The 26,406-nt window shown below is 40.4% G+C and overlaps 3 protein-coding genes across 7 annotated transcripts in view; all 3 read right to left on the bottom strand.

The window, feature by feature from the left end:
- arhgap32b (Rho GTPase activating protein 32b) overlaps positions 1 to 6,170 on the bottom strand; it is a 123,961-nt gene extending 117,791 nt beyond the window's left edge. For 3 of the 4 annotated variants that reach the window (XM_086225830.1, XM_086225833.1, XM_086225834.1), the window contains exon 1: positions 5,705 to 6,170. The gene's annotated coding sequence lies outside the window, so the exon portion shown is untranslated. The remainder of the gene's footprint in view (positions 1 to 5,704) is intronic. The other variant, XM_086225831.1, reaches the window with a different exon arrangement.
- A 6,068-nt stretch (positions 6,171 to 12,238) lies between these two features.
- Positions 12,239 to 14,372, bottom strand: atp5mg (ATP synthase membrane subunit g). The gene is made up of 3 exons (XM_086226301.1): positions 14,216 to 14,372; positions 13,689 to 13,849; positions 12,239 to 12,432 (listed from the first exon to the last, which is right to left on the bottom strand). Exons 1-3 carry the CDS (start codon positions 14,265 to 14,267, stop codon positions 12,334 to 12,336), a joined length of 312 nt encoding a protein of 103 aa, XP_086082427.1. The 5' UTR covers positions 14,268 to 14,372; the 3' UTR covers positions 12,239 to 12,333.
- A 2,409-nt stretch (positions 14,373 to 16,781) lies between these two features.
- On the bottom strand, positions 16,782 to 25,901 carry dhx33 (DEAH (Asp-Glu-Ala-His) box polypeptide 33). Of its 2 annotated transcripts, XM_086227094.1 has the most exons (13): positions 25,406 to 25,901; positions 24,264 to 24,424; positions 23,811 to 24,038; positions 23,519 to 23,689; positions 22,545 to 22,730; positions 22,294 to 22,405; positions 21,086 to 21,245; positions 20,913 to 21,001; positions 20,709 to 20,836; positions 20,363 to 20,566; positions 20,202 to 20,288; positions 19,168 to 19,231; positions 16,782 to 19,066 (listed from the first exon to the last, which is right to left on the bottom strand). In XM_086227094.1, exons 1-13 carry the CDS (start codon positions 25,614 to 25,616, stop codon positions 19,038 to 19,040), a joined length of 1,830 nt encoding a protein of 609 aa, XP_086083220.1. In that variant the 5' UTR covers positions 25,617 to 25,901; the 3' UTR covers positions 16,782 to 19,037. The 2 variants fall into 2 exon arrangements, with proteins under 2 accessions (XP_086083220.1, XP_086083219.1); XM_086227093.1 differs by having other exon boundaries at positions 16,783 to 19,231; positions 25,406 to 25,897.
- Between the last annotated feature and the right edge of the window lie 505 nt (positions 25,902 to 26,406).

The raw sequence follows: 26,406 nt of genomic DNA, 5'->3' as shown, positions 1-26,406 counted from the left end.
TGTATGCGTGGGACAAGGCATGAGGTCAACGGCGTTTGCATTATGCATCATTAATGACCATGCAGAAAAGAACCACAATGGCTCAGCCCCCATACATTGCGTCAGTATGTAAGGTTGGGGTTAGAGGTTGTGCCTGGCTTTGTGCGTGGCTGCTGCGGACAAAGACAGACGAGGAGAATTTTGAGAGTGCAGGAGGTTTCATGTACATAACAAGACAACAAAAGAACATGTTTGTTTGCATAACAGAGGGAGACTGCACAGTTTACAATTTTGATTGATTTAAACATATATTGAAAGGTACATTTTGATAAAATTTGCATAGATTTTACATCTTTATAGGGTATTGATAATGAACTGGGCCCATAAAAGTATTGTTAAACCCTCTTAGTGGCTTCACTGTGACTGATTAAAAAAAAAACCTCTCACGTCCCTTCAAAATTCTTCTCTGTGGCCTATGGTGTGATCACTCTCAAAAATGTGAAGGATTACTTCAGGACATCATGCTCACTTCATCAGTGACCACATCTGATTCCCTTTTTTCTTGTTTAAATACTGCAACTATAACAGTCTACAATTACATGAAAGTACAGTTGTATACAGTATAGCTGTTGGTCAAATGACATCTTTTTTTTATGAAACACAACAACCCTCCCACACCATAATGCACACAAAAGAAGACTGTCTCCAACTCCAGAGGTCACTGCTACTTCATTTGGTGTTTTAAAGAGTGTGGTGCAGAGTGGTATCCAACACATGGTCCACAAGCTCACACAGGTGTCTAACTAGTTTAAGATCTGGTGACTGAAACCCAAAATATATGACTCACATCCTTTTTATTCTAATTCAAACCATGCAGTGACTCTTCTGTTCAGTATGAAACCATCAGCGGTTGAATCCTACACTTACTTTATCAGGTGTTCCAATGCATTTGCAACATTTCAGGATTCATGCACTAAGGAAGAGTTTTGTGAATCCTGCTCACCCCAGTATGTGAGCACTAGGGAGGCCAGTCAAGGTTTCCCACACCTATAATTTACCGGGATGGGCTCCCCAGGTACATTTATTGAAGCAACCACAGTAGGGAGCCTAATACCATCTGTGATTGATTAACTACTAGACAATAACCCTTGCTTCAACCCTCCTGTAACTCTATAGCCCTTTTCACACTGCACCAAAAACACGGGTCAACACGGGTTTTTGGGCACTCTGAAAGGGTCGACTCAGCATTTTGACCCGCATTGACCAACTTGCCAAGCGACCTGGGTGTTTAGCGGCTCACCTACAGCGTGAAAAAGGCAACCTGCGTCGTCTCAGGTCTCACGCGACCTTCCTGATTTTATCACTGTGCCGCCTGTCAGGCTTCGCCTGTAGCTTCTTCGGCTCCCTTCCAGACTAGCCAAAAACTCCATCCTCTTTCGCTGCATTAGTGCTCGGACATTTTCCAATCTGCGCCGAGTTTGTATGCTTTGCAAAAGAGACAACATTGCTAATGCTCGACTCAATGACGTGCATGTTGTCGTTTGTTTACCTCTCAGTGTTTCGGCGCATGTTTATGTGTAATGACGACGTTGTCAGCACGATGACGTACGAGAGAGAGAAACACAGGCACGCAGCCCTCACAGCAGGAGCTCAGACCCTGGTCTTCTGGAAGCTTGAATGCGCCCTAATGCTGAGCAAACGCAGGTCCAAAAACCCGCGTTGACATGCGTTTTTCAGTGTGAAAAGGGTATATGTTTGTCTTTTGTAGCAACGATGCATTTAGGCCATACTTTAAAGCTCGTGAGAGCATTTGCATTCCACAGAGGAGGGGCTGACAGTCCACGAGTTTCCACAATACTGTTGTAAAAATGATTATGACCTTTTTTATAAACAGAACCAAATAACGTCAGCATAACACTGCACCAGTGTACAATTTATTACAGAAATCAAGCATGCCGCAATAATCTAACACATAAGTATTTACATCTCAATTGACCTCCATTTTACAAAGATATTGATTCAGTGCCTTTTATTTCCAAATCAGTTGTAAAATACATAAACTATATATTTGTGTCTTCATCATCAACAGCAGCTGATGATCAAAGAAGAAGAGAGTTGAGAACAAAACTAGGCCAACTGGACTTATACTGACAAATCACAGAAAGAAATGACCTATATCTGCCAACACCAATAACAATGTTGATATCAAAGCATCCCTATGCTACAAAATAATGAACTTATCCTGAATATCTTGTTCCTATTGGAGCTTTGAACTTTTTTTAAGGCATAATTTTAAAGATAAAAAAAAAATTACATTATAAACAGAAAAGTAACCAATTCAAGTAACAGCAAACACAAAGCAGGCTTGCAGTCACACCAATGTTTCATATCTGACAAGCAGCTGGAAGAAGAAAATATAGAACTGTATCAAGTCCAAGCCCTTTTATATCTTATCATTAATCATGAGAAATAAAATGATCAGACAGGTTCATGTCTTCATATCTGAAATCATAACAACTACAGTTGAAAGTTGGCTCAAAACAACATCAAGCTCGAACATGCTAGGAATGCTGGCACGGTTGTGCAAATGCAGGTAAGACGTGCTTGTTTCTAAAGATATTCACACCAAAAAAGAAACGTGTCCTCCTGCTGTGCTTCAAACCTACTGAACCGTGACTCTGACAGCCAAACACATAACCAAGCATGACTTGTAAACTTTCCAATCATGGTAGAGGCAGTGATGCAGAGGGTTTTACAAGGATGTTGCTGATTATCATTGGTCATGGCGGCCAGGGATCATTACACAAGGCTAAAGATTGGAAAACACTTAGACTTCCTGAGAAAATTTTACTCAATGCACCAAGGGCTGTGCGGTGTATGCTGTAGACGGTAGAAATGATATAAATTTGGCCGATGGTAGAGATTTGCGCTCTACCATCCTATTGTTGATGATGTTATCGCACCTGCCTTAAAATGGCTTCAAGCACAGGGACAGCAGAGCAGGAGCTGGTAAAAAAAACAACAACTGTGTTACATCTGTGATTTGGACTTGGTTCCAATTTAAAAGATCAGGTGTTGAACAGAAAACAATACTTTACAAGATGTGCCGATTGCTCGTATTACCTCGTAGCTTGTATTGCCTTCACCGTCAATTTATTTACCACTGGTTTTGCAATATAGAAAACATTCTTTGCACTTCTGTTATAAGTTATTTGTGTTTGTTTGCACTATTTTCCACCATAAAGTGTTGGATTTTAATTTTGAGTTTTGAGTTCTGCTTTCTGCACAATAAATGCTCTAAAAATTAACTTATATCTTTGATTTTTATTATAATTTTTACACCAATATTTATTCCACAATATGTTCCATTACCATGAGGGGATTCAATTTATACCATGATATAAATTTTAGGTCACACCGCCCAGCCTTAAATGCACCCTTGAGCAAGGCATTTACGACCCAAATGTTCCAAAAATGGACAGAAGTAGAGCAGTGCTGCAGCCAGATCAGCTAGCAGCAAATGAAAGATGTTAAACAGGACTCAAAGGCCACTGACCATGCATACTTCAATTAATCATAATTCAACATTGGGAGTGCAGCATCAGAGGAACTGTGAATCAAATAATGTATAGAGGGAGTGGGTATCTTAAACACACGCACTCTCAGGGATCATGCCTAATTTAGGACTCAACATTTCAAATGAAATCATTTTGAAAGAGAATACCAAGTTGGAAATACTCGTCTCTGACAGATGCAATGGAGCTCTAACAGCCTCATCACAACACATGGCACCGATCTACACTAGGAGGGTTAGAAAGGTCAGTCAAACCTCAGCAAATGAATGAATTGCAGGCATACATGCAACAGGGATGACATATCTTTGAAGTACAACCCAGAAGTTAGCATCATCACAGGTTCCCTTGAATAAAACTTCAGATTTTAGATTAATGCTGAAAATAGCCTCTGTGGTGAACAAGCAGTTGTGAGACAGTCACATTTTGTTTCACAAGATAATCTTCACAAATCAACAACAATTTCAAATTTTTTGAGGCATAAATTCTGTTTTTAGAAGTGCAAAACTAACCTAATGCCATCAGTGAACTACACCACAGAAGAATAATGTCACTGCAACAACCTTCTGTTTTCAGCAGGATGACACTTACTGTCCACGACAAGCAGTATAGTCTTGTTTGGCCACTTGGTAACAATCAACATTTCAAAGAACACTTCAAAATGCACAAGTGTGGCACTAACTGACACACTTCATACAGTAGAACAAAACAGTGAAATGTCTTAAAATCATTTGAACCCCCAACCTTTTTTTTTTTTTAACTGCAGCTTTGATGTTCATGCCGCAGAACAATTTGCCCTCTCAGAGACAATAAAGTTTAACTTGAAAACATATTTGATTGAAAATCCACAGACTTTGAGAGGAGGAAACCTAATGCTCATTAATGTTAATAATTTAGGTTTTCTATTAGAAAAACACAGCCAGACTCTATACAAATTAAAAATTGTTTGAGGCTTTCCCCATGGTTAACACAATTTAGGTCAAGTCATGTCAGTTTTAGTTGTATATCACTGAATCACAACAGAAGTTATCTCATGACACTATACAAGTAGAGCAGGTCTAGTACCACACTCCTTCGATGAATTTACACCCAGCAATTCTCCATGAGCAAGCACATCCTGCAACAACGGCAACGAAAACCTTCCTTTTAATAGGCAGGAATGTCGAGCAGATCCAGGCTCAATGGGGACGGCCTTCTGCTTTGAACGGTTGGGGGGAAAGAGCAGGAGAGCAGGGCAGAGACAAAGACAGATAATGGAGAAAGACAGATATACAGAAGGAAAGAGGGGCAGAGATCGAGAAGAAGAGAAAGGAGAAGAGAATAATGGACAGATGGGGACTTGAGCAGGTGGTGCTAAGATAAGATAAGATAAGATAAGATAAGATAAGATAAGGTAAGATAAGATAAGACTTTATTGGTCCCACAGTGGGGAAATTGGCAAGGGTGGCAGCTTGAGCCGCTTCAGGTCTCCTTAATGTCCAACAACTCACAGGGCACTCCAGCATTCAGATGAATGTGATGTTATCTGATCCATCAATTTACAGTTCTCACAGTAATTTACCTGTATATAACTTTCCACATTAGTTAAAAGTGTTCACATCTCTCTTAATGTGTCTGATATTAGCTATAGAGTCAAATGGAACAAAAGTTTAAAATATTGAAACACCCCAATATTTTAGATTTCATGTGTTTATACTCAAATTAGATTATAAATCCAGTCGTTCTTTTTTCCCCATTTTCACTGGAATTCAGTGTTAACAATCCAATTCCAATTATAACGACCCAATGGTATTTGTGGTATTTATTTAATAAGGGTCAGGATGCAGTGTTACTTTAATGGATGAAAAGCTTGTACAGGGTTTCGTGACTGAATAATGAGATGATTTTAGTCCAAGATGATATGAAAGACTAACATTCTAAACATTTATATTGGCAAGTTGCAGTTTTAAGTCTAATAATGCCCAAGCTTGAATCTTACAAGAAGAGGACAATAATAACAAACCATCTCTTAATGATCTTATTTTTAACGGTTGGATTACCATCTCAGACCATCCATGACTGGCGCGCACACACACACACACACACACACTTCATTTAAGGTTATCTAGCACACATCACGAGAAAGGAACATTGAGCGTGGTGAGTTCAAGTACCTGTGTTTCTGTGGTCGTTGACCGCCGGTAGTCGGTTAGATGAGCTTAGCTTTCCCTGTTTCCGTCTGGCGCTTCTCCACTGTTCAATTGTCTCCACATAACAGCTTTACCCGGCAGACACCAGCACCTCCGAAATGAAGAGTATTTACGGAGTATGTTCGACGAGTTTCCTCCAAACAGAAAGCAACCGCGCCGGTGGTTTGAGTCTACTCACAGTTAGGTGAACCCCAAACAAAAAGGCTCCCCCGGGACAACAGGGCGCACGAGCGGCGTTCACTCATCTGCTAGTGCGGTTGTGGAGGGGAAATAAAGGCAATAATCTTCCCCCAAAAAACATTGCATTTCAAAATAGAAGTCGGACTTCATTCGCCTTTCACCAGAGTCACACGCAGGACGCTGGTTCCAGGTTAAAACTTGTCTAGCGGCTCTCCTCTGTGGGCAAGGGAGCGGAGTCGGCACACGTCGGTCGGAGAGAGTGAGATAGTGAATCCTAGCTAGAGCAGAGGAGCGGCTCTGCTATCTTTCTGATGCCTTCACAACCCTCGGACATATTAAACACCAGTGATTCCGCCAAATTATCAGTTGTCAGGATGTGGAGGTTTATCAGAAACTTCATCTACCTGGGAAAGAGCATATTCAGCCATTTCATGCTACAACACACACAAAAATCAAATTTCGGCCAAAATCAAGACGAAAGTCTGGGTTGGTTGCTGTGATATCGAAAAAAAAATGTCTGGACCCATTCATTAATAATTACCAAATATACAAAAACAGTTAAACCAGAGCCTGACACGTGGTTCACAATCTCCATGATACCACTTTGTCATTTAAACAAATGTATACATTTTTCAGGACACCATCAATTTGGCATATAATGCTAAAGACAACTGAAGTTGGTGTTAAGTTTAGGTTATGTGCTAAAGCCAGAAGCTCCCCAGCATTCAAATATTTGTGCAATTCTTCACCAGTTCACCTTTCCTGTAAGTCTTGCTTTTGCTTAGTCACACATAGCAACATTATTTCCTCTGACATCCGACATCTGTGCAGGTTTTCCATTTACTGTAGGCAAGCTAACATTACGTTAAACAAATGTTTGATGATAACAATGTGCATTAGCCTACTTGGTAGCTCGTCTAAATGTCCACTTTGTCAGCTATAAACGTTATTGACCATATCAGTAGCCTAAATAAAAGTTATTTGATCAAAATAAGCACCTCCGACCAATATTTGCTATAGTAGCAACAGTTTTCTGTCAGAGTTTAGAACCTCTGACGTCGGAGGTGTAACGCAGCAGGGGACAGGGTTTAAGCGAAAGGTGAATTCCCCGTCACTTTTTGAGACTCCAGAAAACAGAAAGAGCCAGCCACGTATATTTAGCTTGAAGCTAATAGCAACCCATTGTCACTAAACTACAAACAACAGCAGAACTGTACTAAAACAAGTACTGAACAAGAAATTGAAATCAAAAGGTTAGTGGACTAATATGTATATCTAGACGAAGCAGACATGAATTAAACCAGATGATGTGCTTGTCAGTTTGTAAAGTGACACTTTAGGGCATAATGTCTGTTATCTGTTGGCAAAGATGGGCAGTAAAAAAATTCAAGGTAAATATAAAATAGCTGCCTCTTTCTGCATTCTAGAGTCACAAAAAAGTGACAAAGGAGGGAAAAAACATCTGTGAGAACAAGACATCTGGTAGTGAGTACCTGAAATTCAGAATACATTTGGGTGATGTATCGCTTTAACATCATACAACATTTAAATTTGCACACCGTTTTAAAATTATATTTTGTTGGTTCTAAATTTAGCCCTGTGACGGAGTAGCGACCCATCCAGGGTGTACCCCTCCTCTTGACCAATGTCGGCTGAGATAAGCTCCAAACCCCCCACAGTGACCTTTTAAGAAACCCTAGTTTTTGAGATACCCAAAATGATAAATTATATCGTAGCCTTGACCTGTCCCCTCCATGACTCATCCTTATAAGATAAAAAAGATCTTATAATGATGATTTATTATAAGATCTTTTTTTACTCAAAACTCATTAAATTAATTCGTATATTGATTCACCAATTCATATATTTGTTACACATAAAATTATATGCTTCAGGATACACAAGGAACATCTCACAATTGTTGCTAAAGCAGCAAAATACATTGTCCAAATAGTAATTACAGTAAAACAAACAATTTATACAGGCAGTACCCCTCACGGCAAGAAGGTTCGAGTCCTGGCTCAAGCACAGGATCTCTCTGTGGACTCTCCATGTTCTCCCTGTTCCTGTGTGGGTTCTCTCTGGGGGCTTCGGCTTCCTCCCACAGTCCAAAGACATCAAGAGGGGACGAGGCTGATTGATACTCTAAATTGACTGTAGGTGTGGCTGTGAGTGTGAATGGTTGTCTGTCTCTATGTGTTGGCCCTGTGATGGACTGGCGACCTGTCCAGGGTGAACCCTGCCTCTCACCTGAAGGCTGCTGGGATAGGCTCCACCCCCCCACAACCTTAACAGGATAAGCAGTAGAAAATGGATGGATGGAGACAATTTATACAAAGCTATGTTGATAATATTGATACATAATATATCAACTGTATAATGCAATACAGTATATACAATATATATCATTTGTGTGTGTGGGTGCGTTGGTGAATGGGTGGTTGGGTGGGTGTGGGTGGTGTCTGTACATATATGGGTGTGGTTGTAGCATGCTGATGCATATTGGGCCACATCACCTTCTTCTTGTACTATTTTCATTCTAAAAAGTCATGAAGCTCTTATAGAGTTAATTTTAGAGTTAACACACTTCCATCTCACCAAACAGCAAGCCAGCATGCACTACAGGTGACTTACAAGGAGCTAAAACATTAACAATGTAAGAGGAAAAAACATGCATAGAAATAGATTAGAAAAACAACAACAACAACAACAATAATAGTAATAATAATGATAATGATGATGATGATGATGATTATGATAACATCCATCCATCCATCGTCTTCTGCTTATTCCTACATTAAGGGTCGCGGGGGGGCTGGAGCCTATCCCAGCGTCAACGGGCGAGAGGCGGGGTTCACCCTGGACAGGTCGCCAGTGATTATGATAACAAATAAAATAAAAAATAAAATAGTAAATGAGAAGAATTAAACAATTAAATTTATTATAAGAGCATTTGAATGAGCAGTCAGGCTAAAGACATAGGAGTTCAACCCTTTCAGAGGTTCTCAGACCCTCACATTGGCCTCACAAAAATTTTTCGCCCTGCACTTGTACCAAGGACACGATAGACCAGTGAGCTGCTGCAAGACAATGACATACTTTAACAACTTGTAAAGCATTAACAATAATCATGAACATGTTCTTCTTTTTTAAAAATAAGTGTTACCTCCATCAGGTCTGTCAGCTTGTGTGACATGTATGGGTGTGTTGTGAAAATTCCAGTTATTAGATGGGATTGGATGTTTGGCCTTAAAAAAATGTATATAATAATCTGAAGAAACAAATTATGTGCTAAATACTAGTTCACTGAGTGTGCCAGCAACTCTTCCTGTTACACACAAATGCCATTATTTGAGAGCTATGTGACAGCAGATTTCAGACATTTCTGTCAAACCCCGAGTCCAGGGGGATGTGTCTCAAAGAAGACAGCGGCAACAAACAGAAGAGCATGGTCTGGAATTGAACAGAGAATCGCATTCACAAGAAAGAAGGATGACACCATCACAAATCCATGTATCAAAGTAAGCCGTATAAGATACACAATTTCAAAATACATGAACAGGTTGGGTGCAGGAATGGAAAATGCTTACATGCAAGGTATTTGTCATTTAAAAAAAAAAATCTTTTGGTTCTGGCCTCACTTTACCACCAACTACAGACAGTAATGAATGTGTGCAATGCTATTTGACAGGCAGGACATTTTCTGATGCTGGTGAACAGCTTAAGTGGTTGGTTGGGTAGTTTATTTCAGACAAAAGCAAGCTCATTGAAGTCCCTCATTAGACTGACGAAGAAAAGAAGTTTAAGAGTAACTGTGTACCAGGACACTTGGTCCCATGTCCTTATTCCCGCTGACAAGACTTTGTCATCACAATGACATGATCAAAATCTCATTACAAGTCATGTCGACACAGTGATACATATGCCAAAATTAAATAAATGTTTTTCTCAAACTGTTTTGAATTCTGGTTGTTGTTGGAATAAGACAAAATCAAAAGAATTTAGAATGCGCAAAATGCAGTTTTCCACAGACCTACACAAGCTCATACACGTCATACACACTGATGCTTTCATTCAGATCCGAATTGAGCACTGATAATATCCACTCACTCTAACACACGCCATGTGTGTCTGATTGACATGAAATAATTTCTATATTTGTGTGAATTATTGTTATGATCTCTGAAACCATTATATAATGGGACAAGAAACATTGCTCAACTGTTTCCACAGTGTCATGGAGAGTGGCACTTGCTGCCTGTCTTGTGAATGTGCTTGAGTGTGTAACTTGAACTGCCCAAACACCAGCGATTTCTGATGGGGTAAAATGGGCCACCAAATAATGGTAGACTGTCTGGATTTATTTAGGAACATTTGTGGTTGGTAGTTTTTCTTACAAAGCAGCAGATCCTCTTGGAGATCAACCATGAATCACTATATTATCTATAAGGAATCTCATTTAACTGTCTGTTTCCTGCAGAAAGGTTTTGCCCACAAGACGATCCATCCTTTCTGAGGAGAAATAGCTTCACTTACAGTCTGTTTATTGTTATTGAAACCCTCAACTCCGGCTGTGGAATTATCTTCTTCAACTATATTTCTATTCAACAGTGTCTTGACTCCAATCCTGACAGCACAATATTAACTGAAAGTCTTCAAACGTTAATTTTACAAGTAACACAAATGATGGATTTTACACATTAGAGATCCATCCATCCTTCCATCCATTTTCTTCCACTTATTCCTGTCAAGAGTCGCGGGGGGGCTGGAGCCTATCCCAGCAGCTTTTGAGTGAGAGGAAGGGTTCACCCTGAACAGGTTGCCAGTCTATCGCAGGGCCAACACATATAGACAGACAACCATTCACACTCACAGTCACACCTACAGTCAATTTAGAGTATCAATCAGCCTCGTCCCCTCTTGATGTATTTGGACTGTGGGAGGAAGCTAGAGTACCAGAGAGAACCCACACAGGAACAGGGAGAACATGCAGACTCCACACAGAAAGATCCTGTGCTGGAGCCGGGGCGCAAACCTGGAACCTTCTTGCCGTGAGGCGACAGTGCTGACCACTGCACCACAGTGCCGCCCACATTAGAGATGGTTTATATTTTGAAACCAGGCCCTTTTTCTGTTGATCTCTGCTCCCTCTGATGCAATGCTGTAAAGCCTGCATAGACTTGCTTGGAGTGCATGCACTTTTCATGTCATAGTTGTTTTGCTTCACAGCATTGCATCAGAGGGAACAGAGATCAACAGAAAAAGGGCCTGGCTTCAAATATAAATCATCATTTGGACCAACTTGGATTCATGCTTTATTTTCAACACTTAAGTACATTTTCAACTATAGGTTGCTTTCTCTGTGATGTGTCTTGAAAATAAGACTTACAGGAGTACATTACAGTCTACTCTGCCATTTGTTCTTGTACTTGGATAGAATCAATATTTCCTCCAACACTGGTGTACAACATCTCCTTACTAGACCATTTCTCTTTCCATCATACAGAGACACAGGTTGTACAGATATTTTACATTATTTCCTGTGTAGTATTTGATACATTTTATACAAGGGTACCCTCTAGTGGAGAAATGTGCTCCAAAATTACACACTCCGAGATTTGCTGTGAATTTTTTCGTAACTGGGCAAGTACCCACCCTCTTTCAAAGATGTCTGTCAACAATCTAACCCTCTCAGAGGTAAAAGGTCACTTTTACTAACAATTTCATTATTTACACATTTTGCAGTTTGCCAGTCGAAGCATTATCACACAGTTTTGGAATAATTACAACAGTGTAAACCAAGATAAGTAAGAAAACAGGGCCCCAAGTCAACAATTCAGAAATGATCCTCTAGGATCTGAGTCCATGGGAGGTTACCATGTCAAGGTGAAATTGAGCAAGTCTTTCTTCTTAGTGATTGTGTGAAAGAGGACCAACATGTCTGTGGTCTGACAAGTAAAATCTGTGGCCATGAGGACATGTTATATTTGATATCACACATTGACCAATAGACACAGTCAAAATATGCCCTGTATCATCTTAGGGAAAGAAAACTATTGTGTGTAATTAGAGGGCACTAGAGACACAAGTTATCTTAATATTTCCTTACATGGTCTAAAGTATGTACGCAATGACAATGACAAAATATCCTATTGGTTACTTAGGAATTTTATTTATTTTAAATGTACCTATACGCTTGTATTTGTCAAAGCCTTAACAGAGAACAAACATGTTGTGTACAAAGGGCCAGTTAGTAATATTGGTGATAATAAAAAACATTATGATCAATTTTAGAATAAAAGAAATGAGTCCAAAAACTTTTTAGCTATAGGCATCTGTTTATTTTTTTCTAGGAGTTTTACAGGAGTTGAGAATGCAACCAATCAAAAAAAAAAAAAAAAAGAGCCCAAAATTCAGACATCATAGCCAACAATGCCTCCTTTGCCAATGCACTCTCCAATGTAGAACCACATCAGCACTTCAGTGGCCACCAGTCCGTTCCTCACAGCTTCCTGTGAAGAAACAAAGACTAATTATCCTGGAAAGAATAATTAAAGACGAATAACTGAAGACTAAACCTGACAGGTAAAATTAATTTGCTCAGGTCTTCATAACTTTACCATAAAATCACTTCATGTTGCACTTGTATTTGTTAAACGACATAAATTGAAGGTTGAAGCAGCAGCTATACTGTGACATGATGATCCGAAATATCTGAGAAATTCACTCAGTGACATATAAGACAACTGTTAGGGTGCAGACCAAATAAATGGTTTTCACTTCACAGGTTTGCCTCGTCAGGGTTCATTTGTGGAGTTTCTTGCCTTCTTAATGGGGTTGGGACCATCAGTTGTGTTGTGCAGAAGTCAGGTTGGTACACAGCTGGAAGGCCCTATTTGACAACTGTTAGAATTCATATTATGGTAAGAACTAATCAGCTAAGTAAAGACAAATGACACTCCATCATTACTTTAAGAACTGAAGGTCAGTCAGTCTGGAAAATTGCAAAAACTCTGAATGTGTCCTCAAGTGCAGTCGCAAAAACCATCAATTGCGATGACGAAACTGGCTCACATGAGGACTGCCTCAGGAAAGGAAGACCAAGGGTCACCTCTGCTGCAGCCCAGATAAAAGCCACACAGAGTTCTAGTGGCAGACACATCTCTACATCAACTGTTCACAGGAGACTGCACTGATCAGGCCTTTATAGTTCAGTAGCTACTAAGAAACCACTATAAAGGAAAAGTAACAAGCAGAAGAGCTTTGTCAGGGCCAAGAAACAAGGAATAAACGTCAGACCAGTGGAAATCTGTTCTTTGGTCTGATGAGTCTTGATTTGAGATCTTTGGCTCCACCTGCCGTGTCTTTGTGTGACACAGAAAAGGTGATCGGATGGTCTCTATATGCATGGTTCTCACCGTGAAGCATGGAGGAGGACGTGTGATGGTGTTTTGGTGCTTTGCCGGTGACACAGTCGGGGATTTATTCAAAATTCAAGCCACACTGAACCAGCATGGTTACCACACCATCCTGCAGCTATCCTGCTACATAGATAATTTTTTTCTGGGGCTTGTAAATGAGGAAGTACTTTGCTCATCATAGTGGCAACTGGCCATGGAATCCAGACCCTAATATAACAACCCTTCATAGGTTTAATGCAAACCATGACAGAAAACCATGGCAGGGTAACATGTAAACAGCTAAACACATTACCACATGAGGCCTCTGCAGCAATACAGATCTTAAAAACATTAGGTTTATAGCGCACCCTGACTGTGGTTTGACCGAGACGTCCCGCCTGTAAACCCTTGACGAGATTTGTTGCCTCCTGGATGGCTTTGGGTATCTCTGCAGGGGACGGTGGGACAAGTTCGACACGGGCGTAGTACCAGAAAGTTGCTAGCCGAGGTTTGGAGTAGGCGACAGTGGCTGAAAGGAAGATATATAGAGAGAGAAAGCTTACCAGGAGTTAGTCAGCCTCCAATACTACCTGCATTTCTTGGAGCTAAAATTAGCTTCCTGAATGAGACAGGTTGTTGGTGTTGATAGATTAGGTCAATGTGCTCCATGGTTTTAATATAAACAATCTTACCGCCTGCCATGGATTATAAAACAAAATTTAGTCAAAACGAAAGAAATTAAAAATTACGATTGCACGACAATTAAGTGTATTTTGCACAATGGCTGATAGCTTGGTGAAGGCCTAGCTAAACCTTCTCACCGATGATACTTCTACTTAATACTCAGTTTATTATTGCTGGACTCCCAACTACTAATACAAACAAATCAACTCACCGTTGATCATGCCTGGCACTTTACTGACCAGTTTCTGCACTGCCTGTGCCATGATGAAGTAGTTGGAAATGCCCACTGCTCCCCGTTTTAGCAAGTCGGCTGAATGTCACCTCCAGTACAAGGACCCGTGGCTACAGCTGAGCTATCAACTCAACTGCCTGCACAGAAACAACTTTTTATATATATATATATAAAAAAGTTATATATATATATATATATATATATATATATATATATATATATATATATATATATATATATGTATATATATATGTTTTTTGGTTTTTGTTTTTTGATAGGGGCCGTCAGGGCCCTGGATAGGGCACCAGCTCGAAAACGTTGTGAGCCACTGACTGAATAGTATATTCTATTTTTATTTTATTTTTATTTTATTTTTTTTGCAGTACACAAAGCAACTTTCCGATAAGAATAAAAAAAAACCTCTCGAAATACATTATACGAACAATACTTCTTATAACAATAATTACATGTTTGAATGTACATGGAGTTGTCTGTATTTTGCGCATACTATTTATTATGTTCATTATGTGTAAAGTACTGTATGGACCCCGTGAAGATTAGCACCCGCTAATGTAGCAGCGAATGGGGATCATTTAATAAACAAACGTCAGTGGTCCAGTCAAGCTGATTCTTTTTTCCTCTTTTAAAGGAAATAAAGACTAAAATATAAATTATGAGGGAAGCGTGTGTGTGTGTGCGTGCGTGCGTGCGTGTGTTTATAATGCAACAATAACATTAGCAAAAGTGGTACAAATCCAAACTCTGCCCCAGAATCCTGGCTCCAGCAGGGGGAGCCCGTGTCCTTGCACTCCTTGTATTACCTACAATCACAGTTTCTTGAATCATTAGGGCCTGAGTCCGGAGGGACTCCGGGGCGAAGACCCTATTGTGTTTGCTCGACACACTCGTTTTTTATTCTGGCCCCTCACCAAGGACCACACTGTCTCATTGGGAGACCACCGACAACATAGCTCCTCGGATCACAGGGACACGCAAACACCTCCACCACAAGAAGGTGTCGATTCTGGCAGAGGATTTATACCATAAAGACACAATTACATCATCACAAATGTATACAAAGGCTGTGAAAGACTGATGACCCGTCCAGGCTGTACCCCACCTTTCGCCCAGTGTCAGCTGGGATAGGCTGGCTAACGATTACATTTTGAAAAAGTCATGTTTGTCAGCCGGTGAATTACATCACTAATCATGAAAGCCAAAAATGAAACGTTGAGATATAGAAAGAGAAAGACGATTGAAGACTGAACGCTTGTGAAGATGCACTGTAAACAGGATGTGATTAAACCAAAGCTGATGCTCGCATCAGGAGTATACATTGGTAAAATCATGTATTTGCTCGGCAGATGAGTAAATGCTTTTCTGTCAGTTCAACGAAGACTTTAACAAAATGTTGCTGAGACACACATTGACAGGAAGTTGGTTTTAAAACACATCATGGATACAAAATTGTTAATACGTTTACTGTGAACCGAAAAATCCGAGAGAACAAACAAGCTCTCTGACTAAGGACCATCATAGCGCAATAACATGTTAATGATGCTCTTTCTCAACAGCATTGCCTGCACAAATTTGACAATTTGAGTGAATTTGAATGAGTTTATTTTTGACACATTTTGATGAATTAAAGTGTCTAAATGTTCAAGGGTAAGATGTTTTCCAAGATCATGTTCACCTTCTTGTAATGCTTTATGCCTGTTATTAGAACAGGAGAGAGATACAAATCTCTGAATTTTAAATTCTGTACCACTGTTTGTAACAATATATTTCACTGTCTTTTTCCGAGCCCAGAGAAATACCTTGGGTCATGAGTTTCTGTAATATAGAGTTTAATTGTAAATACTGTTGAACAGGTCATTAAAATTACAATCAGGTTTTTATTATCGTACAGTAACACAAAAAATGAATATTTGCTTCTGATTATTATCAGGTTTTTTTTTTCCAGCTGCCAGCCTTGTGATATATGGCCCAAATCATCATCTGTGAAAACACATGAAATATGTGTGTATTTCAGGTATTCCTATCCCCCCCCCCCCCATCTAATGCTTTATAAGCTTTTTTTTTTGTTTCCCCAAAGAATAAAGAGTAAATGTGAAAAAAAGATCAGAGTTCAAATCTAAATCAACCATCAAGGCTTGGAATATCTACTGGTGTTTCCTAGCACCTTAAAGATACATTCCTGCCACCAACTGGACTAGATTGTGAAAAGAGATGTATTTTTTTAATTATTAAACCAGTTTCTCTTACTTTCACAGCGTATGCCTACAGTTTCAACTAATTTGTGACAATGAAATATCATGTGTTTCAAATTGCACATTCTCAGCGCTTTAAGTGCACTGACACTGAGAAGTTCGGAGCAACGTAGATCAATTCTAACAATCCAAATGTTGAACATGGAACGATAGAAAGCCTACGGAGAGTTATGAATTGCTTTTGCGACTCAACATCCTGGGTACATTCACACAGACACTTAACATCAATGAGCATTTTAATACTTTATATTTAATATTCTTACTGATGAACACAAATCATTTCACTCATGTATCAAGTCACAAGTGTCAACCATTCAATTTCTGTGTTCAAGTCATCAGAACAGTGATTTAACTTTGACATCTATTACAAGTGTAAAACCTCAAAATGAAAATAAAACTGTGAACATAAATGTATAAACTTTATAACAGTACATGCAGGTGTTCAGCGGGCAGCATGAACAGACCCTTCAACCTCTAGCTAATGTCACATAGTCTACTGTTCTCAAGATGCATTGTTTCATATTTTTTTGCAAAAATTGTATGGGTAAAAAAAGTGTGTAAGCAATAATTCAGGTTATTTATTGTACAATCCTGAGACTAGTGTACAAAATAAGCCAAGACAAGCATCCACGGTGTAATTTACATTCTACATAATATGAGACCTGAGTGGGCAGATCCTTATTGAACAGGGGTCGGACTAAACATCGACGCTACAAGATAATACAATACATCCTCTTGGAATACAAGAATACGCTCTTTTGAGTCCAATTTGTTTTTAGTATGTATATATGCAAATACTTTGTTTTACATAGTTTCATCTCAGATATCTGTGGAATAAATAGTTCGTACTTTTTGTCTGGTCACACCGAAACCATGATGTGTTGTAGATTTTATTTTTCAAAATATTGACTATTGCTGTATCGTGTATTATCATTAACATCAGCCAAGTGTATCATAAAACCTCCATGCATTGCATCCATGGGTGTGGTTTATCTGGTGAGGATTAGTGCAACATCATGCTACACGTACATGTGTGAGGAAAATTCAAATTTGTGAAAAAGAGCATGCACAAGCAAGAACAAACCTGAAATCATGTTAGTTTGATATATAAATAAATTGTATCTAACCTTTGGTGGGTGTGTGTGTGTGTGTTTTTGTTTTCTTAAAGTTACATAACACAAGTTCCAATGAATCTATAGTACTTGCATATATAAAACCCCTTTAAGACCACTTTGTATATAAGTAACTATATGACAGAAGAGTTGAACCTTCATGAGGTGACCTGACAAATACATGTGGAGAGTTGTTTCTGCTGCTGATGAGATTTATAGTCAAGAAATGACATCAGTCAACTGTGCTCGAGGTCATCAGTGCTGTTAAAATGCATGCACATTTGGAAAGAGCTGACACATCCCAACTCACAACAGATCACAGTTTAGGTGTTAATTGGGCCGTGTATCAACGTTTGATACTTTATGGCACTGACACATTGTTTGAATACTAGCAAGCATGGCAAGATGTCTTGTCAGGCATTTCCAATCTGCAATAACCGAGGAGTGTCGCTCCAAGATGTGAGGTCTTTTTTTATGTGGTAAAACTGCTTTGAGTATAAAATGCCAACATGGTGACACATCAAAAGAAAGCAGACAAAATTAAGTTAAACCATATTTTTGTATAATTGGCTAATATTTTCATGTCATACAGATGTTTCCAATTTGTGAAAAGGAAGGAGTTGGAAACTAAAATGATCAGTTATGCACCATATTAACTACAAATCATTGCTATTTGCCGTCATTTTTCAAACATATTGGAAAATGGATATTTTTCTTCACCTCAGGTTTGCAAACTTATCTTTTCCTTTGCTCATCTTCAATGGTGAGTAAAAAAAGTTTATGGGCTTCCAAAAAAACTTTTGTAATTAAAGAAAAATATGACATCTGGGAATATCAGCTATCAGTCAAAAGCTGTTGTAAAATATCGGCATACCAGATCCTGTAAAAAAATCAAAAAGCGTTCATCCCTATGAAAGAACCTAATGTGTACGTAATTTTCATCTTGTTAAAATGGTTTTGGCACCATTAATCATGTCCTGGTATTGGTGAAGGCATCTCTACAGGATAGCCAACCCTAGGTGTTAAACATGATGGAGAAGATGAGATACTCTGAGGCAGAGGAAACGCTGTTTATAAAAAGTGAACTGCATCTAAAGGAAGTCAAGGATGTGAGGCCTAAATATGAAGATTCCTGCTGTAGCAGTGACGATGCTAGATGCTCGTCAGCTGGGAGGTAGTGAAATCCAGAACTTTTCTACACAAAATCTTCTTTGCTTGTACAAAAATCAGTGTGTCCAAATATCAAGATAGTATTGTCTTTCTTTTCTTAAAACAGACTGACTGTAGTCCTGTTTCTCCATCGGTTAACTCTTAGTGGGGTGTAGCTTGCGGCCAAAGTACTCTGGTGCTGCATCCAGTAGCCAGTCAGCGTCCACCAGACAGAGGTCTCTCATGTAGCAGCGTGAGGTGTGCAGGAGCTCATTGAAGACCACATATGCTGGCTTGGCCTGGAACAGGACAGAGGATGGGTGGATGGCCACCGGCTGGTGGGTGTCCAGGGCTAAATAGCTGCCATCAGGTTGGAGCTCAGCAGCATTGACAAACATACCATGGGCAAGGCATTGGCGAACGTTCCCTGTTTCAGTCCCACATGACTCCAGCTTCAGATTCAGCTAGCAGACCAACAGGAAGAAGAGGATTATATGGTAACTGACTGATCGCCCAATCCAAAGCAACTGCTAGCATGACAGCATTAAAGTTAGGGGCTTTCAGAGTAATAGTTTGCTTTGTAGGGTTTCCTACACGTACAATATCTGAGCAGGCACTTCCAGGGCCACCAAAGTATATCTGACAATGCATTTTACACCCACAGTTGACAAACTAGAGGACAATCTCCCCTCACGCTTACCCGCGCTTTATCCATGGTTGGGCTACTGGGATTGAAAAGTTCAATAAACTGTGTGCCGGCGGGTGTTGCACTTCCGTGATTTTAAGGAGTTTTTTGTAAGGCAAGAAACTGAACGCATTTTATTTTGCTACAAGATCACCATAACCTTCAAATCCAGAATCACATTAAAAAACTGACAAATTAAAATACAATAAATTTAAATCAAACACTCGTTGTTTACTTTCCAAAGCCACAGGGAGCCGCAGCAGAGGGATGAAAGAGCCACATGTGGCTCGGCAGCCGCGTGTTGCCCACCCCTGCTCTAAGACCTATCAGCTCATGTTTAGCAATGGACAACTGTGACAGTCACATCAGCACTTAGAGAAGAAGTGTGTGGCAGTGGTATTAACATTACTCCTGGGAAAAACAAAACAAAAAAACCTACAAATTACTTTAAAACTTGAAACAAAAACCTATTTACAACAATCTATTAAGTAAAAAGTGATGCTGAATCACATTTCTAGAGTTTAAACACTTGTGAAAGGCACCTGAAATGCAATCATATCTAAAATCCAAGGGTATCGAATGATCTCAAATTTTGCAGATGGGGGTAGAGGTAGGAGGAGCTCTGATTTGTGCCATCTTGTGTAATGTAATAACAACTACACGTTTACAAGACTTTTCATATCACAGCCATGTGCATGGTGCATCATGACACTCACAGTATGCACACACTGTACGATGGAGATGTTTACCTTAAGGCAGATTTCCCGGAGTTGTGTTTGGACCTCTTTGACCAGACCCATGTTCCTGCTGTTGACAAAATTCTCCCGACACCACTCCTGCTCAACACAGAATTACAAAGTAGTTTTAGATCTGAAATCTGGATCTTTCATTTTCATATGGCTGCACTCACCTTATTACCGCTAACTTTCTTGAAGGCTCTGTAAATGTTGAGGAGTGTCATGTGGTCTCCTTCGCTGGATGTGAACTTCTTGCGTGCAATGAGCACCTCGTCCCGTCGGGCAGGAGGGTTATACAGCACGGTGTCCACCGACAGCAGGGACACTATGCTCAGAATCTCCTCAGAACAGGAATATTTGGGGGACAGGAGGATGGTCTGCAGACAGGGAAGGAAGTGTTGCACTGAGGCTATTTGGGATGTAGCTGGGACAACAGGCCATCTTTGAGTAAATGCATAAAAAAAGATATAAGAACTGGATCTTATTCGTGTAATCATAAGCATTCCCAGTGATTTTTACCTTCGCATATCTGGGCTCCAGGGGGAAGCTCGACATCTTTTTCCCCAAAGTGGTGAGGAGAACCTGGCCCTCTTTTCTCTCCACAGCCCCCAGCAACTCCAAATGCTCCACAGCAGAGTGAACCGCCTCTGGGATAAATACAGCAGGTTAGTACGGTCACGTGTCCAGTACCATCAGAACGAATTACCATCACTATCATCTTACCTAGAGAGGGTTTTGACATGAAATCAAAATTCATCACATCAGGAATCCCCAGAGCCATGAGCTGCAGCATTACGCCCGCCAAGTTACACCTGCAGAACCAAGACTAGTGTGGGTTGCTCAATCCCATGACCTAAACAGCTTTAGCATTTGTTTAAAGCAAAAACTTATCTTACCTCTGAATTTCGGGCAGAGTCATCGGGACAAGACTGTCAAATTCCTGCTCGGTGTAGAGACGGAAGCAGGAGCCTGAGTCCTCCCTGCCAGCGCGACCTGCTCGCTGCCAGGCCTGAGCCTTGGAGACACGCTGCACCGCCAGCACCTCCAAACCGCTGTCTGTGAGTCACATCACATTTGCTCCAGTAAAAAGTGGATTAACACAGGCCAGTTATCAAATAAAACCATTAAGTAGTTAAACTTGACCAGCTAAACTACAGCCAATATTGTGAGTCAACAGCACGCTGTGTTACACCTGCAGTAATTGGCCACTTGTGGGCAGCACAAACAAGTTCTGAAGATACTATGCTGTCAAGCTGCTCCAAAGTTTCACTGTGTTCAGTCACTCATCTTCTCAGTCCGCTATTGGGCAGCTAGTTGTGATAGTTCCATTTTGTGCTCTTCTTAAGGCCCCCAGTTGAGATCGCTTACGAGTGCTGAGACACTTTGGATGCTATGATACCGAATATCAGAATCAGTAAAAAAAAATGGCAGCACAGGGCAGAGTTCTTGCTCTGTCCCATGGATGCGTTATCAGACCTGTATACAGGAAGAGTGTTGGCTGTTGAAAACAGTTTTACATGGTCAAACTGTGTAATTCTGTGATACAGCCCAGACGGACACTGTTCTATAAACTTGCACTATGAAAGAAAACAGTGGATGCATGTGTCTTTTGTATGCTAGGCAATATTTTGGCTGTACAGTTATCTGGTTCAAGATCTCCTCCATTGTGGTTGAGCACTCGTACAAGTAGGATTACCCAGTTGGGTTTATGACGTTTGTCCCACCCATCCTCTACTGCAACTGGACAGCTTTTTCTAAATTTCATGCTCAGCACAGAATAGATGTTCAGCTCCACATCATCCTGAGGGCATTGTTGGTATTCCCATAGCAAAAAAATTAAAAAGATACTTTGGGAAAAAAAAAAATTGCTTCAGTGACACACCCTAAGTATGTGGACATTGTGGTCCTCACTTTCAGTCCCACTTTAAAAGAGCAGCTTGAGGGTTAAGACTTGGATTATGTTTGGTTAGCATTAGGGTTAGGGTTAGCATTTTTGCTGGGAGGGTTTAGGTGAGGGTAGGCATCTAGGGAATCATGCATTATGTCCCCACATACGAAAACTAGAAGTATAGTTGTGTGCATGTGGCTGACTGAATCATCTCACCAGGATTGAAACGCTTGGCCTTCACCATCCCTGTGTCTATGACGTACTTGATTCCAGAGATTGTAACGGACGTCTCGGCGATGTTGGTTGAGAGGATGACCTTCCTACAACCCTGCCGACAGGAGGAAGGATTAGGCTTCGGGTGCACAACCTTAAACCTCTGAGAACAGCCATGCGCTGACCCAATGTGGCTTTTGTCTGGACTGATCTGTGGGAGTCTTTCTCACCCATGTGCTAATTTTAGCCTTTACCTTGGGAGCGGGCTGGAAGACCCTGAGCTGCTGTGCCGGGGGCAGCGACGCATACAGCGGGATAACTATCATGGGACCACAGCTGTCAGGCAGATGCTTGGCAATGTCTCGGCACGTCCTTGCTAGGGCCTCGATCTCCTCCTGGCCTGTCATGAAGACTAAGATATCATGGGACAGAGGTGCCTCCTGCACGAAAACAACAAGAGCCTGTTTTGTTCTGGTGTCAGGAAGAATCATCACCACCACCTTCAACGTTACCCTAATAGAATTCCCAAACTTGCTGCCTGGAAACAGGTTTGTGCTGATGCTCAAGGAGAGATAGTCTGTTGTCTCTGGCTTTTTAAAAACTGCCTTAATTGGCAAACACACGATTTCACACGGGGTGACTAGATCATAAATGTTTGCTTGTGATGTGATCTGCTCTCCTGTCAGATTGCTCATCAGCTCCACCTTCCATGAGAAAGCGCAGTGCTAGCACCAGCGATCATAAATGACGGCATAGATTCATTAGCAACTGTATTCAGATTAATTCATTTTCACTTAGAATGAGTGTCGATGTGTTTTGTTGTCATTTGCTGGCAATGTTTTTCCTCTTAATCGACAAACCAAACAGAAACTGTGACCAAAAACAAAAAATTTAAAAAACAATTAAAACTGAATCTTGAGCTTCTTGTAGTACTCAGCAAAACTGAGCCACATGCATGCTGGAATGTGGCTATCATCAGATGATCAGATGATACTAGAAGTGAGCCAGATTGAGCCTCGACTAACATGGGTTAAACTGCACCACGCTGTTGACACCTGACCAGTGAGCAGCATAGCACACTGGCTTTTGTGAAGCATTATGGCTCATTGGATTTTAAATGAAATGTTTTATGACCAAAGCAAACAAACTAAAGGTTTTCGACCCCCTTTACACATTAACCCTCTAAACCAATGAAGCTGAAGCTGAAGGAGAACTTGAGGAGGAGTACCTGGTGGATCTGAAAGATGGAGACCAGTGCAGCTTGTAGATAGTCTGACTGGGGCTGCTTGGTGTAGTATATCTGAATGGGATGCTGCCTGCCCTCCAGGTAGAGTACTGGTGACTTGTTGAAGTACTCAGAGAACAGGTCTACGTCCATTGTGGCTGACATCACTATCACCTGTGCAGGTTACACAAACAAGCTATTAGGGACCAAAGATGACACGTTCATAACAATGAGCTGTTCCCAGGAGCCAGCGGCGTGAGGATCAGCTCATTATAAGACTCAACTGTCCTCCTACCTTCAGGGGAACCTTATTCAGCTCTCTGCGCTGGCACTGAGCCCTCTTCACCACACCAAACAGCACATCTGTGTGCACAGTGCGTTCATGGGCTTCATCCAGGACCACCACAGTGTAGCGCAGCATTAATGGGTCTCCGATGGCCTCACGTAGAAGCATGCCATCAGTCATGAACTTCAGTTTCGTCTCAGAGGAGGTGACATCTTCAAATCGCACTGTGTAACCCACCTGAAAAGTAGTTAGTGGATTTATTGCAACATGAACAAACCAATATTCCTGCAGATTGCCCCAAATCAACTTCCTCCTTCAGCATCTTATCTAATCTCATTATTCCTTTATAGATGTGGTACTAATGCTACTATCGCCTTCTAATGAGATGCAATGCAGAGCATCACTATTATTCCAGTGATAATATAAATATAAACATCAACATCCAACCATCTGGTGACCCACCAGCTTGCCAAGCTGTGTTCTCTTTTCTTCTGCCACTCTTCCTGCCAGGGAGATGGCAGCAACTCGACGGGGCTGAGTGATGGCGACGATGCCCTGCCGTCCGATACCAGCCTCATACAGGAACTGAGGGATCTGAGTGGTCTTCCCAGAGCCAGTCTCCCCTAAGGAAAAAGACCAGATTCCACATTATACACCATTATTACAGGTGTTCAGCTGAAAAATATTTTACAGAAACTTTTTTTTGAGGTCTGAAGTATATCAAATGACTCAAACACCAATATAGGAGTGCAGAGGTTCAAAAAGTTACAGGTAAATTTCAGGAAATTTTCTGGAAATCTTCCATGAGTAGCACAAAATTTTTTCTTAATACCTATTTTCCAGCAAAAGACACTTTGTGAATTCAATGTGAATATACGGGAATTAAAAGGAAAAACGGGATTTCTCGTGTTAATTGAACTGTATGTAACTGGGCACTGTACATTGTTACATTACTTGCAAGACTTTGGAATCCATATTACATCATTTGGCCCCACATTTAGACGATAATACTGAGCTATATCTAAAAGTCTGTGTATATTTTTCCCACTGCCCTGTGTGTGCTAGTTTTCGGATTGATTTAGCATGCAGATTAACAAGTGTTCATGTAGCACATTAAGTGATCTATATTTTTAACAAATGTCCCATATGTATTCCTCTGTGCATGGAATTAAGTGTTTGTAACCTTTTTTTTTTAAAAATTCATCTTATTCTGTAGAGCAATGCTGCATGCACCACCTGTCATATATGTGATTAAAATATGAAATACAGATGTTTGCATGCATTTCAACTCATGAGAATACAATTTTCAGATACAAACTGTACACAGGTATGTCTGGAAAGGACTTGATTAATACAATCATATAAGTAACCCCAAAATTTTTCCAGTTTACTCATGTTAATTTCCATACATTGTCGTGAATTTCCACGGAAAGTTTCCTACTTTGAATATTCCTTGAATTCTGAAACCCTATTCCCACCCAAGTCTAAGATATACAGTGTTTGGGGGAGAAAAAAAAAAGAAGACAACATCAAAGTCAGTTTCCCTGTCCTGGAGCACACAGGAGGATCACGGTACATTAGCATGAGCTAAGCTAACTGCTCACCTATGAGGATAGCGGTGTGGAGCTGTCTCAGTTGGCTCAGCAGCGCAGCCTTCGCCTGGTAGATAGGAAGCTGTTTCCTCTGGACATCAACTGGCGTTCTCGCGTTTCCCTTCGTAGGCAGCAGCATTCCAGTTCTCTGTTTATCAAGGCGGAAGAAAACAGACCCCGGCTTGAATTTTTTAGCCGGAGGAGGGTCGGGATCATTGGGCATGGTCTAGATAGCGTGACCCTGAGAGCAAAACCGTTCTGGCTTTTATTGTAGGTTATTAAATGTCAAAAAGACACGGGAAAAAAGTTTTGTCATTCTCGGTGAACGAACATACAGGAGCTGACACCACAGTTGTTTTGATACTTCTGCAATAACGTCCCCACGTGGTAAGATTCGGCGCACGTGTTTGACGTCATGACGCCACGATATTTTCCCGAATTAGGACTGTCAGGTTCATCCATGCTTGAATTTGAACAAACATAAACGTATTCTGTAGCACTGGGGGAATCAGGGACACGGGTCTTGAGATTCGGGAACCATGTCTCCCCAAATCTCAAAACACACAAAAAAAAACCAAACAACCAAAAACATCGTCACATTTGCAATCAGTTTAATGAGAAACTGATTGCAAATGTGACGATGTTTTTGGTTGTTTGAGGCATGTATGCAATATAAATGTGTGTGTGTATACATATACATATAAAAATATATATGTATATATATATACATACATGTATGTATGTACTGTATGTATGTATGTATGTGTGTATGCAATCCCTGTAAATGTATTATTTGGTTATTAATATATTAGTAGAACTATATTATCTAAAATATATTTAGAAATGCTCAAATTCCCTTTCATTCATTTATTCATTTCTACCACTTCAGATAGAACAGAAAATATTTTTTATAGTGGCATCAAGGTCTCATGTTCTTTCTTCTGTAATAAATGGCAGTTTTAAATATCATTATTGCCCTCTCCTGTCCCAACGGATCTGACTCAAACAACAAC

The sequence above is a fragment of the Aulostomus chinensis genome, chromosome 15 (assembly GCF_037954235.1).
Source record: "Aulostomus chinensis isolate RoL2024-O1b breed Wild chromosome 15, RoL_Achi_v1.0, whole genome shotgun sequence".
In the NCBI taxonomy this organism is placed as follows: domain Eukaryota; kingdom Metazoa; phylum Chordata; class Actinopteri; order Syngnathiformes; family Aulostomidae; genus Aulostomus; species Aulostomus chinensis.
The sequence above is the reverse complement of the archived record's forward strand: the minus strand, read 5'-3'. Positions and strand labels throughout refer to the sequence as shown.

Coding starts and splice junctions, on each gene's coding strand:
- atp5mg (XM_086226301.1), bottom strand. CDS start 14,267: ATGGCACAGGCAGTGCAGAAACTGGTCAGTAAAGTGCCAGGCATGATC. Junction 13,850..14,215: donor AGTGCCAGGCATGATCAACG/GTGAGTTGATTT, acceptor TCTTCCTTTCAG/CCACTGTCGCCTACTCCAAA. Junction 12,433..13,688: donor TCGGTCAAACCACAGTCAGG/GTGCGCTATAAA, acceptor GTTTCTTCACAG/GAAGCTGTGAGGAACGGACT.
- dhx33 (XM_086227093.1), bottom strand. CDS start 25,616: ATGCCCAATGATCCCGACCCTCCTCCGGCTAAAAAATTCAAGCCGGGG. Junction 23,690..23,810: donor TGAATAAGGTTCCCCTGAAG/GTAGGAGGACAG, acceptor TAACCTGCACAG/GTGATAGTGATGTCAGCCAC. Junction 19,232..20,201: donor TCCGGGAAATCTGCCTTAAG/GTAAACATCTCC, acceptor TTGGTCTGCTAG/CTGAATCTGAAGCTGGAGTC.